The sequence below is a fragment of the Mobula hypostoma genome, chromosome 11 (genome assembly GCF_963921235.1).
Source record: "Mobula hypostoma chromosome 11, sMobHyp1.1, whole genome shotgun sequence".
Lineage (NCBI taxonomy): Eukaryota > Metazoa > Chordata > Chondrichthyes > Myliobatiformes > Myliobatidae > Mobula > Mobula hypostoma.
This window is the reverse complement of record NC_086107.1, coordinates 26,812,727-26,830,465: the sequence shown is the minus strand read 5'-3', so window position 1 is coordinate 26,830,465 and position 17,739 is coordinate 26,812,727. Positions and strand designations below refer to the sequence as shown.

The window sequence follows — 17,739 nt, the reverse complement described above, 5'->3', positions numbered from 1 at the left end:
TTTGATTTTAAAGGAATGGCTAAAAATCTTGGTTTGCTTATACTTTCCTGGCAAATGGAAAACCCTGCTAGAACTTGTGAATTCATAACTAAGTCCCCAAAGGCAGGTACTGTTCCATGCTCCAGGAGAAATTGAAACTGATCTCTTAACATAACCACAGTGACAACTGGATGTTTTGTTAGTCCAGAGATAATGCCAACTAAAACACTTATGTAAAATCCCTAATGCAGTATGTTCTTTTCAAAAGATTAAAATAATTTGTTTTCTCAGTACTAGCATACACTTTTGGTAATGAAGTGTATTTTCATTTTGACTCTTGAGTACCAGATTGATAGGAAGTATAATGCAATCTAGAATAAGGAAGGTTTTTGTCCCACAGATTTGGATTCCTTACCTAAGCAAAAATTACCATTATTGGAAGCAGTCCAAAAGAGTTTAACCAGACTAATTATGGGAGAAGAGAATTGTCCAGTCAAGAGAGTTTAGAGTATACATTCTTTGAAGTTTAGAAGAATGAGGGGGCAATCTTATTGAAATGTATCATATATAAGGGAGAATGGCAGAATAAATGTTGATGTTTTCCAGGTTCGAAATAAATTTGTATGGAAGTACATATATGTCACCATATACAACCCTGAGATTTGTTTTCTTGCAGGCATTCACAGTACAAACAACGAAAAGCAAAATAATAATAATAAATAAAAAGCAATAAATATCAAGAACATGAGATGAAGAGTCAGTGAGTGCATAGGTTGTGGGAACAATTCAGAGATGGGTTGAGTGAAGAGATGCATCCTGGTTCAAGAGCCTGGTGGTCAAGCCTGCTGGTGAACTGTTCCTGAACTTGAGGATGTGGGCCCTGAGTCTCCTGTACCACCTCCTTGATGGCAGTAGCGGGAAGAGAGCGTGGCCTGGATAGTGGGAGTCCATGATGATGAATGTTGCTTCCCTGTGTCAGGGCTCCATGTAGATGTGCTCAGTGGTGGAAAAGGGTTTACCCATGACAGACTGGGCTATATTCACTACTTTTTGTTGGCTTTTCTGTTCAAGGGCATTGGTATTTCCATACCAGGCCACGATGCAACAAGTCAATAAACTCTCCACCACACATCTATAGAAGTGTGTTTTCTTAGTAATTGCTAGGACCCAGGACAGATCCTCTGGAATGATAACACAGAGGAATTTAAAGTTGCTGATCCTGTCCACCTCTGACCCCCTGATGTGGACTGGTTGTTATGGCAGCACTCAGCCAGATTTTCAATCTCCCTCCTACATGCTGATTTGTCACCACCTTTGATTTGGCCAATGACAGTGGTGTTGTCAGCAAGCTTAAATATAGCGTTGGAGCTGTGCTTAACCTCACAGTCATAAGTCACAATCATCAGTCAGAAGGACTGAGTTTGTGAGGCTGCTCTCCTCGTATGCGGATGAAAAGGTTTCAGATATTCTAAGATTTTTATGATTGTTGGACTGTATCTTGGTTTCCTTCAGCTTTTTGGTGTTTTCTTTCTTGTGTCTGATTGATGGGTGGGTGATCTGTTAATTTTTTTGTGTGTAAGTTGGTGGTTTGGTTCTACTGTGGCTGTTCTTCTTTTCTATGAGTGACGGGGTCGGTGATTGTTACAGTTACTGTTTTTTTTATGCAAGTAGCAGGTCGGGGATTGATATGGTCGTTTTTTTCTGCGAGTGACAGAGTCGGGGATTGATATTGTTGCTATTTATTATGTTACGGGCGAAGGGGGATTTTTGGGGTGTGGGGTCTGCAAGTTTTTGTTTCTTTTCCTTTTCATGCCGGTGGGGGGAGGGGGAGTTGATGTCTTTTCTTTAATCAACACCCATGGTCTTTCTGTTTTTAATGGCTATATGGAATAGACAAATATCAGAGTTGTATTGTGCATGCATAATCTGACAATAAAATGACCCTTTGAAGCTTTGTAAAGTGAGCTGAGCAGGGTACTAAGCGCACAGCTGTGTGGTTCACCTGTACTGATGGTGGGTGCAGAAGAGATGTTGTTGACTGGGATCAGCAAGTGAAGAAATCAAGGATCCAGTTGCATAAGGGACATATTGATGCCTTGTAGCTTATTGAGTAGACTTGAGGGGATCATAGTCTTGACTACTAATCTATAATCAAAGAAGAGCATCCTGATGTTTTCACTGTCCAGATGTTCCAGGGTGGAGTGAAGAGCCAATGAAATGGCATCTGCTGTTGACCTGTTGTGATGGTCGGCCAGTTGGAGTGGATCCAAGTCACCCCTCATGCAGGAGTTGATATGTTTCATCACCTAACCTCTCAAAGTACTTAATCACAGTGGATGTCAATGCTTCCGGATGATGGTCATTGAGAAAGGTTACCATGTTCTTCTTAGGCACTGATATAATTGACATTTGCTTGAGACTGGTGGGTACCTCAGACTGCTGAAGTGAGAGATTAAAGATATCAGTGAACACTCCAGCTAGTTGATCAGCACAGGCTGTCAGTACTTGGTGAGGTATCCATTCTAGGCTAGATGAGTTCATGTTGGCCTCAGAGACTGAAATTACAGAGTCAAGGGGGGGGCTGTTGGATTTTGTGAAGATGCCTCCATGTTTTGAATGTCAAAGCGAGCATAAAAGGCACTGAGCTCATCTGGGAGCAAAACCGTGTTGTCACCTATGCCAAACAAAAGAAAATCTGCAGATGCTGGAAATCCAAGCAACACACACAAAATGCTAGAGGAACTCAGCAGGCCAAACAGCTTCTATGGGAAAAAAAAAGTATAGTTGATGTTTCGTGTTAAGACCCTTCACCAGAACTGGAAAAAAAGAAAGTCCCCGAGTCCTTCAGATGACTTTTTTTTCCCGATCCCGATGAAGGGTCTCGGCCCGAAACATCGACTGTACTTTTTTTCTGTCGATGGCTACTTCGCATGTGAGATGACTTTCTGGTGGTCATATCTGTAATTCTTGTATCTTACTTGGTCACCAGACCTGAATGTCACTGATCTGTGGCCTTCAGCAGATTGTGGATCTTTTGCTTTATCCAGGACTTCTGACGGGGGAAGACTGAATAATTTTGTGGGGACACAAAATAAACACCTATGACTGTTTTTATGAAATCCCTGACAACTGTTCATATTTAGAAACATAGAAAACCTACAGCACAATATAGGCCCTTTGGCCCACAATGCTGTGTCGAACATGTACTTACTTAGAAATCATCTAGGGTTACCCGTAGCCCTCTATTTTTCTAAGCTCCATGTACCCATCCAGGAGTCTCTGAAAAGACCCTATCGTATCCACCTCCACCACGGTCACTGGCAGCCCATTCCACGCACTCACCACTCTCTGCGTAAAAAAAAACTTACCCCTGACATCTCCTCCATACCTACTTCCAAGCACCTTAAAACTGCGCCCCCTCATGTTAACCATTTCAGCCTGGGAAAAAGCCTCTGACTATCCACATGATCAGTGCCTCATTTGTATTTGTTCAGGTCCTCTGGAAACACATCCTAGTCCACTGAATTGAAGCTATCCCATAGCTGCTCCTCTGCCTCCAGTGACCACGTCTTTGTTGTCCTTTATCTCTGGAGCCTGTATGCAGGTAGGAGAAGGACAAGTCAGATGGTCAGGTTTCCCAAAATGCCCTCTGGGGATGGAATGGTAGGTATTTCTTATGGTAGTGTAGCAGAAGTCGATGTTACCACCTGGTGCTGCAGATGATATATTGGTGATAATTGGACAGAGATTTCTTCAAACAAGCCTGATTGAAATCCCTGACAATGATTTAAAAAGCCGCCACGATTGGCTGTTTCTTGTTTGCTTATCACTTCACTTAATACCTCAAGTGCCTGCTTAACATCGGCCTTTGGCAATGGGTAAACTGTGGTCAGGATCATGGAGGAGAACTCTCTTGGTAGTAGATTGGTCAGCACTTAATTATTCAACATTCCTGATTGGGGGAACAAGTCCTACTGACGTATCCAGCATATCTTGAGTGAGTCATGTCTCCATGAAGCACAGGACGCTGCAATCACTCATTTCCTGCCAATACAGCAATTTCGCCCTGGGGTTCTTCACCTTGTTCTCCAGTGACTGTATATTTGCCAACAAGGTACACACTGGAGCTTTAGTCTGGCATAGTGTCCTCCTCTCCCCCTCTCTTCCAGCCATGGCGACGTATCTTTTTCCACTTAAATGTGATGTATCTCCGTTCCTGAGAGTTAAGTCTCCGAGTCCTTCAGATGATCATGAAATCACTAGTTTGTCAAGGTGTTTCAAAAGTATGTTACCTGAAGGGAAATTACAGGCAGCTGATTGCATTGAGGGTTTAGAGGTATCTAGAGAAGTTTTGTAAGCTGCCTGCAAAGCGTCGCTGTCTTTTATCAGCACCCTCTTGGGAAAATCTACTAGTGGGAAAATCTCCAACAATGAAGCATAGCTTTAAGATGAGAGTCCAGTCATTTAAAAATGAAATAATACGCTTAAAATGTCTTCTCAGAGAAAGTGGTGAATCTTTGAAACACTCTGCCCCAGAGCATTGTGGAGGCTAGCTAACTGGAATTGGCTATAGGTATCTGGCACAGAGCTGGAATTTGAAGGTTGGGCAGGGCAGACTTGAGTGGGTGACTGTTCCTGTTTTCTTGTGTTACTTATTTTTGCCCATGAACTATTTTAATACCTTTAGATATAAGAGTGCCACCATGTGGACAAACAAAAGATATCAATGGAACAGAAGGCTGCAATTTAGTCTCCCTTCATGGAACGACTCTGTGATTCTGAATATTAAAGTGAAATATTGACCAATAAAAATTGTGTCTTGAAATAAAAACTGGCTGTCTTAAATATCACGTATTTTTAATTATTTTTAGCAATACAGCGTGGATTAGGCCCTTCTGGCCCTTCCAGCCATACTAACCCTAATCTAATCACAGGACAATTTACAATGACCAATTAACCTAACTGGTATGTCTTTGGACATATGCAGTGAAATTTGATGTTTTATGGTGGCAACACAATGTAAGGCGTAAAATATTACTCAAAGTTACAATTTTTTTTTGAACGGTACAAAGAGTAACTGTGAGGTAGTGTTCATGGGTTCATGAAATCTACAGAAACCTGATGGCAGAGTTAGAAGAAGCTGTACCTATCACACAGAGAGTGCATCTTTACCCTCCTATACTGCCTCCTGGATGGCAATAATGAGAAGAGGGCATGTCCCAGACGGTGTGACTTCACAGGTACTTCCAGCCCTAACTCCTCCTGGCTTTTCCCAACAAGACTCATTTTCTCAAATAACCTGAATTGTGTTTGAAATAAATAATTGTGGAAGGATGCTACACAACCTTAATTTGCATGCACTGTTCAGTCTGCAAAGTAAAATCATTTGTAAATTCTAAGTTGTTGCTTTTGCAATTAGCATGATCGCTGGATCTACTGGACTGACTGGCAAACCAAATCGGTTCAGCGTGTGGACAAATACACAGGTCGGAACAAGGAGACCATCCTTGCTAATGTAGAAGGACTGATGGACATCATTGTAGTCTCCCCACAAAGGCAAACAGGTATACGGTGAAAGAAATAGACTTAAAACTCCTGGTCTGTAATTTGCTGTAACAGAAAATCTAATGGCATCTGATGTTGGATAGACTTGGCCCTGTGCATTTGCATTTTTATATTCTTTGCATGGGTAGTTATTGAAAGCACTAGTTGACAGTGAGAGAAGGAGGGCATCTTCAAAATAAGTGAATGAGGCAAGTAAAGCTATCTCCTGCATGATTTGGTTTAAATTGAAGCATTGTAATTAATAGCACAAGGAGATGTAAGTTAGGGTAGATTGCTTCAATATCAAACGCAATGCCGAAGTTAAAATAAAGGAGGGAATATTAGTGAAATTAAAGTAAAAATCATGAACAAAAGGAAAAAAAAATTTTAAAGATGCCTAGCTTTAAAACAAAATGTGATATCATGATTGTAATAATTAATATTCAGTCCCTCTGAAACTGATATGTAACATGTAATACGTGGTTCAAAGGGCATTTAAGTGAAAACCTAAATGTGATTCTATTCCCAAAACACAAATACAACAACTATATACTACTCAGTGCATTTTAATGGTAAGTAAGCAATTGTACTATTATTTTCATGAAATTTACTGCAAAATATTGTTACTCAGACTACAGCTTTTGGGTATGTTTATTTTTACCATACATCTAACCCTTGCTGCATTGCCCTGGTGAAAAACATTATGGAGTATTATTAAAATAGCAACGGAACCAAATAATTGCAACAGTATTGTCTTTCTCATGTTTGTACTCTGAAATATATCCAGGATTTATATTCTGTCAGTGCCTAGAGCACAAATACAGCAATATTATACCATTGAAACCATTTCAACAATTTTCATGTAATGAATAGCTGGGCAATGCCAATGATGCAATTGCTTTGTCAAAATGAAACCATTGGATTAAAATCAGAGCAAAAATCATAACACAGCAAGACATTTTACTATTTAATACCAATCATATTCATTCTCCCTTTGCAAATTTATTTCAAATTTATACAAATAAAAGATGTAGCATTATTTAATGTCTGTTGAAGTACACAAATAATGAGATTGTAAAATAATGTATTTTATAATGTGCTAGTCATGATTGTATTGAATCATGACTGTATTGAAGATTTGAAAGAAAACCAAGACAATATCTGCCCCAGGCCTCATGGACATCAGTTGCCACACAGGCCTGGTGCTTTGCATCATGGGCTCCACCCTGCTGCTGCTGTTTGACATTCAAAATCCAACTCCTCCTCTGCCTACCACTCTGTTTATTGCAGCCTCAAAACACGTTGTTGAGAGAACATTACTGTGTGAAATAATTGTGAATTTAACTTTAAGTGTTTGGATTTAATTTTAGGTACTAATTCATGTGGTGTCAATAATGGAGGATGCACACATCTTTGCTTTGCCAGGACAACAGACTTTGTGTGTGAATGCCCAGATGAACCAGATGGACGGCCATGCTCAGTGGGTGAGTAGAAATTCTAAGGCTACATGCTGAGAAAATGGCAGTGGCTTGAACATGACCTGCTATGGTAACAGCTTAATGAGAAACAAAAGAATCTTCAGATATTCAGTTTCATGAAGATGCATTTTAAGCATGCAGCTACATAACAAGATTTCTGCTATTAGTGACAGAATATTTCAAGTAGAAGTAATGTGCATCCAAATGTGCTTTTCTTTTGCATATATTATATTTAAATAAGTGAGTTTGAGCAAAATGACTTTCTAAATTTTGTTCCAATTCTGATGGACTGTTCTATCCTAAAATGACACGATGTCACGTGGTTACTTTATTTTGGACCTTGCATAGTTAGTGTACACACAATGTCTTTGTGCAGTTAATGATCCAAGAGATTTCATGAATTGTTTTTGCTATTTTCTGGCAATAGTTAGATTGAGTTGAATGGGGTTTGAAAAATAATTTTCCTCTCGTTTGTATGTATTTAATTTCCATGGTAATCACTGGGAGATACTCAATTTTCATTCTCTCACTTACACAGCTGCATCCACATCCAACGATGTGCAATAAATGTTCTTTTTTCTCTCCTTGGTACTCTACAAACTGCATTTGCTTTCTTTGAATAATGGTTTCTGTCCATCTCCTGCCAATCTCGAATTAGCTGTTTCATTAAATTCTGTCTCCTTCCAAAATTTCTGAACCTGCCCTGCGCCAGATTTTATCAGGTGACCAGTTGCTTTCTGGCGATGAAGTGGCAGACGACGCTGGCCCTGTTCCCCATTCACAAATTGTGGCAGCATAACAATGGATCATTTATCCTTTGAGACTATCCCAGTCTTGTCAGTTGCTTACGTTTAAATAAATTTTATTTCTTGCCCTCCACTTAAAGTTTACTGCATTTCTCCTTTTGGAAAGAAAGACTTTTATATTTGATGCCTCTGTCAAATAAATTGGCGCATTATGAGGGAATGAGCAATGTTGAGCAAATGTCCTAATCTTGATATGACAGATGTGCCTATGATCTTTCAACAAGATGCTTAATTCATAAGTAATCAATAAATGTAATTCCTTGCAGTTCCTGGATATGTGCCTCCGTTTCCAGAGACCACCAGCTCTGATGAGAAGCCTGATTCTGTTGGCCCTCGCAAAGCTTCTGACACCTTCCCTGCAAAACCCACGCATGCCATTAAGAACACAAGTGAAAAGTAAGTATGCAGATCGGTGCCTTTGCCTCCAGCTACATCACTAATGGTTTTGACTTCATCCCAGTTAAACATGACTCAGGATTCGAAGGGCAAGTACCTATCTTCACTTAAAATACATCTCAGCGGAAACAGTAAACATTCTTGCCTTTCCATTGATGGATCAAAGAGGACCGTAAATGAATATCATTCAGCCTCTGCTTTTGAGGCTTGAGCAGTTTTGTCTTTTCCCCCAGAGAGCTACAGAAAATAATAGATTGTTTGAGTACATGCATACTGAGATTTATTCAACAGAAAATGACAGGATGATGCACTAAATCCCAATAAAAACCATGCAGATGTAAAAACTGAATAGATTGTAAAAACGGGAAGTCATGGATTATTTTCGTTTTTATTCCTAACCTGTCTGCTGTACTTTAACAGGGGAAAAAATGCAGTCATACATCGTTGTGATTTCCCACCCTGCCACTGGATTTTTACAAAATCTATGTATTGCTGAGTTTAGTAAATTTCTGGTGGTTTAATTACTTCTGAAATGAACAGCTTGCTAGCCATTTCGAAGAGGGATCCGCATGGTTGTAGTCTTGTGTTACACATGGGCTACGTTGGGTAATGGTACCAAATTTCCCTCTCGGGAGATAATTGTGAATCAGGTTAGTTTTTGTAACACAAACACGAGAAACTCTGCAGATGCTAGAAATCCAAAGCAACACACACAAAATGCTGGAGGAACTCAGCAGGCCAGGCAGCATCAATGGAAAAGAGTATAGTCAATGTTTCAGGCTAAGACCCTTGCTCAGGGCCCTTGGCCCGGAATGTTAACCGTTTACTCATTTCTATAGATGCTGCCTGGCCTGCTGTGCTCCTCCTGCGTTTCTTGTGTGTTATTTTAGTTTGCCTGGTGTTCCAATTTGATTCATGATCAGCATTATTGACATTCACGTTTCATTCTGAATTTATTTAATTCTCCATCAGGCATGATGGAATTCAAACCTGAGTCTTCAGGTCAATAAGCAAAAACCTACAGATGAAAATATATAGTGCTGTACACTCAGAGCCAAGCAGCACTTGTAGAGAGAGAAAAACGGAACGTGTGGGTAAGGCTGACGATCTTTTGTCCCAGCTGATGGAACTCTCCTGGAAGATTAGCCTGAAAGATTAACTCTGCTTCCCTCTCCAGAGATGCTGCAGGGCTGAGCATTTCCATTTTACCCACGTCACAGGATATTTTATTCACATCCAGTAATTTGACCATTATATTTGCAACTCCCCAGTGCTCCTGATATCTTTTCAAGGAAAAGATCTAACGTGTGTAAGAGCCATGAGGTAATGTTGCAGCTCCATAAAACCCTGGTTAGATCACACTTGGAATATTGTGCTCATTTCTGGTTGCCTCATAGAATGGATGTGGCAGCTTTAGATAGAGCAGGTGTGGAGGAGGCATACCAAGTTGCTGCTTGGATGAGAGAGCATGTCTTATGAGGGTAGACTGAGCAAGCTAGGGCATTTCTCCTTGGAGCAAACGAAGATGAGAGCGAGCATGAAGAAGGTGTACAAAATGATGAGGCATAGATCAAGTGGATAGCCCATGAGTTTTTCCCAGGCTGACAATGGCTAAATCAAGGGGGACGTCAGAGTAAATATTTTCACACAGAGAGTGATGGGTGCATGGAACACTCTGCAGAGAGAGTGGTGCTGGTTGATGCAGATACATGAGGGGCAATTAAGAAGTTCTTAGATAAACACATGGATGATTGAAAATTGGAGGGTTATGTAGGAGGAACGGGTTAGATTGATCTTGAAGTAGATTAAAATGTCAGCATATCATTGTGGGCCGAAGGGCCTGTACTATGCTGTGATATTCCATATTCTGTATTTTCTGGGTTTTATGCTTTCTCCAAAGTTTGGCTAGAAATGGATAGCAATTAGCTTTCATGTGAGTAACATGTTAGAAATGCATTTAGTTTCTGTTGAGTTTCAGTTTTTCATCCAGTTAATTGGAGTCACAATCTTTTTTGCCTTTGAGATAAATATTTGATTGTGGCACAGCAGTGTGAACAAGTAGATCATTATGTTATTAATGTGCAGGCACTAATAGTGAGGATGCTGAACATAAAGCAAAAGACAAGGTTCCCTGCACCAGCTGCTAACATTGGCCAGAAGTCATTTTCAGCAAAACTGTTGAAAATGCTGTGTCTCGATGAAGAATTGATTCTCCCTCCAACAGTCATAAACAAAAGTGATAATACTGCTGGAGTAGTAGAGTGTTTGTCATGCACTGTGATTGCAGAATGCTCTCTCAGCAGCATTATACCGACAACCCACTCTTACCCTAGGGGGAAAGGGAATATGATTATTTTACAAAATCAGCTGCTGAAATATTGCTTTAGAGTCATATGCATCATAAGACTGACACTATTTATGCCTGGAAAATATGCATTGAAAGATATTTTTGTGTATGTATTTAATAATATTCTGCTGCAAAGGAAATCCTGGACCTTTATAGTGGGATGTCAAATTTAAATAAGATTTTTCAAATTGAATGCCATCATTCAAATTGAAGCCAGCATTTTCTCAAGGCTCATCAATAAAGAGACCAACATTGAGAGAAGTGATCTCAGTTAAACCAAGTGCAGTAGCCGTTGGCCATTTTCTGTTGGGTTTGTGGAGTGGACATTAAGTATGTTTCTAGTACATATTGACTTTGTTTGGAGCGTGTATGGGATAGAGTAAATGACTCTAGATGAGTAGTCACATCTTGAACACTCCGATAGATGTTTAAGCGTAAATGTAGTTTATTATTTATTTAGTGATACAGTGCAGAGTTGGCCCTTTGAGCCTGCTTTCCTATCACACCCTGACAAACTCAATTAACCCTAACCTAATCACTGGACACTTTACAATGACCAATTAACCTACCAGGTATGTGGGAGGAAACCGGAGCACCCGGGGAAAACCCATGGGGAGGGCGTACAGACCTCTCACAGGTGGCATCAGAATTGAAGTCCGAACTTCGGGATGCCCAGAGCTGTAATAGCGTTGCGCTAACCGCCAGACTGCTATGGCACCACCAAAAATTTAGGTGAGTTACCAGAGGGGATCAGAAGGTGCAGTACCAACAAGGAATTAAGGAAAAAGGAAATAAAAAAGATTGAACACAAGGAGCATTCTTCAGCATAATAAAAAAATCCTTCTTTGCTGAATAACTGATTCTGTGTATTTGAAAATTCAGCTTAACACTTGAAAATACTCAACAACTGATTCTCTACAGCAACCCCAGCTGGACAGTTCATCTATGGGAACAACTTTCTCCTCCTTCCTGATTGGCCAGCACGTTATTCCCGAAACTTCTGCTGTACTCTTTTCCAAGATGCTGCCTGGCCTGCTGAGTTCCTCCAGCATTTTGTGTGTGTTGCTCAGTTTTCCAGCATCTGCAGATTTTCTCTTGTATGTTACTTTGATGATCTTGTGGTCATAGGTTTTGGACATCCCAGAAAATGGGGAGAAGCAGTCATTCCTGCATCTACCTTCTCAAGCCCAAAATAAGTTTGTGTACTTCAATGGCAACATCTATTGCTTTATGTTCTGTACAATACAGGCTCAATGACCATATACACAACTCCCGCCATCCATGCCTTTGGGGCATTCATTCTACCTTAACCAAACATAATGAACAGGGGTCAATGTTCTGAATTAGGCATTCTAGATGATCAAAGCTATGTCATAAGAGTTTAATGTTAATGCAGGCTTCATCGAGATTAGTCTATTAGATCTGTGACCTCATGCAGTGTTCAGTACAACCATGTTTATGTCTGGATTGCTTGGCTTGCAAAAGTCAAGGTCACAGTCATTCAGCATCTTACTCTAAGGATTATTCCAGACTGTCACATTTCACACAATTTCATTGATTAGGGTGGCCCCCAATCTCTAGAGGCCAAGTAAAGAAAGTCTGATCTGCTTTCCCTTCAACCCGCAGTTGCAGTGTGCACAAACATTTGCCACTGTTGTGGGGTTCCCCAAAGTGCAGGCATTCAGAGACTGAAGCACTGTTGCTTTAGAGCCCAGGTAACCTTCTGTCAGAAGTTCCTACCTGCGACTCTTAAAGATCTTGAAGACTTCCTTGCACAAGAACCATGTCTATTACCTCTGTTATCTATTATACCTTCTCCACTAACCTGAGCAGTTTCCTATGAGCTCTTGGATATATTCTCGCCTCCTTTTCCATTATTGTGTTTTGTTTTTGAGCAGCATCACCCAATAGTAACAGGAAGAGGGGTGCTAGAATTGTTCTTTAAAAAAACGGGATCTCAAGGTCACAGCTGCAAGGCTAACTTTGGGCAGGTGCAAGAGTTTGCAAAAGTATAACTATAGGCATGGAACCTGGCACAGCACACCATTGCACAGTGAAATTTCATAGCACTGTTCATCGTGCAGCATACTCTTTGCTATTCAGCAGCCACGCAGAATGAGGATGCTGGTTGTATGAATATAATGGTTGCATGAGAATATCTTTTAAAAATCATACCTGCATGTACTCTGCATAAACCTTTGAATGATTTGCCAAACTGCACGTCATCTTCTGAAACACAAAAGATTCTGCAGATGCTAGAAATCCAGAGCAACACACACAAAATGCTGGAGGAACACCGCAGGTCAGGCAGCATCAATGGAGAGGAATAAAGAGCCAACATTTTAGGCCAAGACCCTTCATCAGGTCCTCTCCACAGATGTTGCCTGATGTGCTGAGTTCCTCCAGTATTTTGAATGTGTTACGTCATCTTACCTTTTTAAAAATATATACAATTGTTATATGTTGCAATTCTGGATTTTTAGACTTAACAGTATCAATGTAAAATATAGCAAAAAAATCAAATGAATGTACCATCACATGAAATACCAAAACTACAACAAGAATGATGCTAGTAATCAGACTACAAATGCACTGCCTATATGTGTATGTATGTATGTGTGTGTGTGTGTGTGTGTGCGTATGTATATGTGTGTACATGCGTGTTTGTGTATGTGTGTGTATCTACATTATAAAATTGCATGAAAATGTTCCTTTCATACTCATTTTGCCCTACACTTGAAATAAAATTCACTGTTTGAGCATTTTATGGAATTGAAAAATGGCCTGTTGCAAAAGAATTCCAGATGCATAACTATCAGATAAACAGGAGTTTTACTGCACAAGAAAATTACAGTCTTTGTGTGAGTTTTCAGTATATTGTCAGTGTGCCACTTTCACTTGCACCACCTGAAAGCAGTATGGTGATTTTTGAACTAATCGTACTACAGCAGTTGCATAGTAACTGTGGAGCACATGTTGCATCATTGTTATTGCACTGAAATAGCACAACCTGTGTTTGAAATGTTGTGTTACACATAATTAAGTTATTGCACATGATGATCCATTAAATAATTACTATCTACTGATGCTTATTGTTAAATGTTGAAATTGTCAGCAGGGATTGCTGCTTCCTGCAAGATGCTAAATTTAATGTGTTTTCCCTCCAGCTGTTCTCAGAAAGATGCAAGTCAAGGTCTCTGTGATCAGGATGAAAGTCAGGTGTTGCCTGCAATAAATGGTATGTTTTCAGACAATAAGCTTAAAAAGAAATCCTTTTTACAGTGTGATTAGTTCACATGCTATTTTCCTGTGTTAATACTTGGCAGGTGTGTAGCCTTAGCTAGGACTGAATTTATAGACCAATGTTAGTTGTACTTGGGGAGCTATTTTCTTGACCTTCTCTTAACCTAGAAACCCTTTTAGGTGGGGATTTCCAAGTGTTGACTAGGCGGCAATGAATGGCAAATGTAATTTTAGCATTCATTTCCAGAAGACTAGAATATAAAAGCAAGGGTATAATACTGAGGTTTTATAAGACATTGGCCGGGTTGCATTTGAAGGATTGTCAGCAGTTTTAAGCCCCATATCTAAGAAAGGATGTTTTGGCATTGGAGAAAATCCAGAGAATGTTCTTAGGAATGAGGAGCGTTTGATGGCTAATATTTTCATACTCGCTGGAGATTAGAAGGATGGAGGTGGGGATGTCTCATTGAAACTTACTGAATATTGAAGGGCCTAGATAGAGTGGACGTGGAGAAGATGTTTCCTAATATGAGGGAGTCTGGGACCAGAGGGCACAGCCTCAGAATAGAAGGGCATTGTTTTAGAACAGAGATGAGGAATTTCTTCAGCTAGAGGTTGGTGAATTTATGGAATTTACTGCCACACGGGGCTGTGGAGGCCAAGTCATTGGTTATATTTAAAGTGGAGGTTGATAGGTTCTTGATTAGTAAGGGCATTGATATGAAATTTATTCCAATAGTGCCCGTTGTCTGCCATTTAAGTTCTAAAATGGCATGCATTTATAGCATGAATTGTATTAGGCTCCACATTCATGGAGCATTACGAGTGGACATTATACTTAGCAGGTAATGTAGAGTAGTCAGTTGAGAAGGTGTCTGTAAATGCTACTACCTCTGTTTGCCATTATGGAGTACACCACTATGGTAAATCCACTCTTTTACACAAATATGACATGAATTATGCAGCATGAAGGAACCTTCACCACGGTTGTTCATTAGTTCTTGCTTTTGCACCTCCTCTTAGCGTTTTTAGATTATATAAGTCCCTAGAGGGGGATGTGGCAGTAGTAAATGACCTAATTTGCTTAGTTGAGGGAACTACACAAACCTTTGCTGTTCCTGTGCTATTCTTTGATTTGACTGGAGGGAAAACTGGATACAATAAAATTGTACAGTCTAATTACATTCTAAAAAAATATGCCTGTGGTATAAAACCGTAACTATTCGTAATTGGAAAAGAATAAGATTTAGTTCATTAAAAAAGCAGGATACTGCGAGAGGTTGCATGCTTAAACTAAGTCCAATTAAAACCGACAGAGTTAATTATTGTTTTTCCTTTGGGAAATTAGTTCAATCACAATTGTTAAAGTTCTCCACCTAGTGGCCTGGCTGAGATTCGATTTAATGAAATACAAACTGACAAATTACATGGGATAAGTGAAGACTCTGGATGAATCTGCCTGTGCAGTCAAGTCCTGACAATTATTGTGACATAATTGTCCAGTCAGCACTGTGTGTGTTGGTCGTTGGCTAGTGCCTTCAGCAGAAGATCAAAACAGTGGCCTGAATGTTGGCAGTTGAGGTTGAAACAAGTTTCAGATTTTATCGACACAGAGAGCAGAACAGTCAGCTGTTGGTTGAAGGTGAATGGACTCTTATCCAATGTGTGGATGTGTTTTCACAATATCCTTTCTATAAGGTTTGTTTCAGGTATAACTGCTGGCCGAACATTGTAAAATCCAGTCTGTTGTTTTATTTGCCTGACAAAACATCTAGCCACTTACCAGGGTAGTTAAGACTGATGGAGCAATTTGGACTGAAATTGGTGGTTGCCACTTCCATAGCAGGGAACAAATTCATACACGGCATTCACCTCTTAATATTGTTTATCATGGCAAAACTGGTTAGTTTTAAGCAGAGTGGGCCAGTGTTAGAGTGAGGAATTCAGGCTTTGGTTTGTAGAGGCTACAGCGAAGTCCTTAGGCAGATATTTTTCATTTCATTTTTCTTTCCTTTTGCACAGTTAGGCCAGTGGTGATGCCAAGCAGGATAGTGGAATGCAGGGAGCCCTCCAGTTTTCCTGATGGCTACACCTGCAAGAAGTGCATCCAGCTGTGGCTTCTTTCAAACCATCTTAAGGAACTGGAGATGGCTGATTCGGGAGACTGAGGGGTTGATCAACAGGGTATATAGGGAGGTAGTTACACCCAAGGTGCAAGACTCGGGTAACTGGATGACCGTCAAGAGGGGTCAGCCAGTGCAGAGTACCTCAGTGGCCATTGCCCTCAGTAACCAGTATACCACTCTGGATACCAACGAGATTATATGGGTAGAACTGAGGAAGAAGAAAGAGATGACCACATTAATGGGATTATACTGTACTACCCAACAGTCCACAGGATTTACAAGAGCAAATCTGTAGAGAGATTGCAGACTGTTGAAACGTGTGATAGAGGTGATTTTAACTTTACACATATTAACTGGTACACCTATACTGTAAAAGGGCTGGATGGTATGAAGTTTGTCCAATGTGCTCAGGAAGTTTCTTTAATAGAGGAGCCAACCAGACAGAATGCGTTACTAGATCTCCAATTAGGAAATGAGACAGAACGTATGACAGTAGTTTGTGCAGGGGAACACTTTGCATCTGGAAACCATAATATCTATTAGTTTCAAGATAACTATGGAGAAGAATAGGTCTGGTCTTCAGATTGAGATTCTAGATTGGAGAAAGGCCAATTTTGATGGTAACAGGAAGGATCTGGCAAGTGTGGATTGGGACAGATTGTTTTCTGACAAAGGGTAAGTGGAAGGCCTTCAAAAGGGAAACTTTGAGAGTAGAGTTTTTATGTTCCTGTCAGAATAAAATGCAAGGATGACAGGTTTAGGGAACTTCAGTTTTCGAGAGATATTGAGACGCTGCTTAAGAAATAAGAGGTGCAAGCAAGGTATAGGCAGGAAGGAGCAAATAAGGTACTTGAAGAGTATAAAAAAATTCAAAATAATACTTAAGAAGGAAATAAGGAGGGCTAAAAGAAGGCATAAGGTTGCTGTAATGGACAAGGTAATGGAGAATTTCAAGTACTTGTACAGAGCAAAAGGATGGCAAGAGACTAAATTGGTCCTCTGGAAGATAAGAGTGGTCATCTATGTGTGGAGCCAAAGAGATGTGGCGGGGTATCTTAAATGGATTTCTTTTTCATCTTTATGGACACTGTCTATAGAAGTGAGGCATAGCAGCAGTGAGGTCATGGAAAATATACAGATTACAGAGGTGGAAGTATTTGCTGTCCTGAGGCAAATTAAGGTGGATGAATTCCTAAGACCTGACAAGGTGTAACCTTGGGCCCTGTGGGGAGGCTAGTGCAGAAATTGCAGGGGCCGTATTCACGGGTCAGGTGCCGGAGAATTGGATGATAGCTAATGTAGTTCCGTTGTTTAAGGAAAGCTCTAAAGGCGGGAAATTATAGGCCAATGAGCCTGACATCTATAGTTGGTAAGTTATTGGAAGTTATTCTACGGGGTAGGCTATGTAAGTATTTGGATAGTCAGGGACTGATTAGGGATAGTCGACTTGGCTTTGAGCGGGTAAGCCGTAACTAACCAATCTCACAGATTTTTTTGAGGAAGTTACCAGGAAAGTTGATGAAGGCAAGTCAATGGATGTTGTCTACATGGACTTCAGTGCAGGTTTTGACAAGATCCCACATGGGAGGTTGATCAAGAGGGTTCAGTCGCTTGGCTTTCAAGATGGGACAATAAATTGTATTAAACATTGACTTTGCCAGAGCAGCCAGAGAGAGTTAGTAGATGGTTGCCTCTCTGACTGGAGGCCTGTGAATAGTGATGTTTCTCAGGAGGCTGTGCTGGGTCCATTGTTGTTTGTCATCTGCATCAGGAATCTGGATGATAATGTGGTTAACTCAATTAGTAAAGTTTCAGACAAC

General features: G+C 40.3%; 1 protein-coding gene across 4 annotated transcripts in view; it reads left to right on the top strand.

Moving 5' to 3' along the window:
- Positions 1-17,739, top strand: part of lrp4 (low density lipoprotein receptor-related protein 4) — a 457,879-nt gene that overhangs the window by 422,232 nt on the left and 17,908 nt on the right. For 3 of the 4 annotated variants that reach the window (XM_063061778.1, XM_063061777.1, XM_063061776.1), the window contains exons 32-35: positions 5,399-5,543; positions 6,894-7,007; positions 8,074-8,203; positions 13,718-13,788. In XM_063061778.1, coding sequence (XP_062917848.1) covers positions 5,399-5,543; positions 6,894-7,007; positions 8,074-8,203; positions 13,718-13,788 — 460 coding nt within the window. Of the gene's footprint in view, positions 1-5,093; positions 5,364-5,398; positions 5,544-6,893; positions 7,008-8,073; positions 8,204-13,717; positions 13,789-17,739 lie in introns of those variants that run through there. The other variant, XM_063061780.1, reaches the window with a different exon arrangement.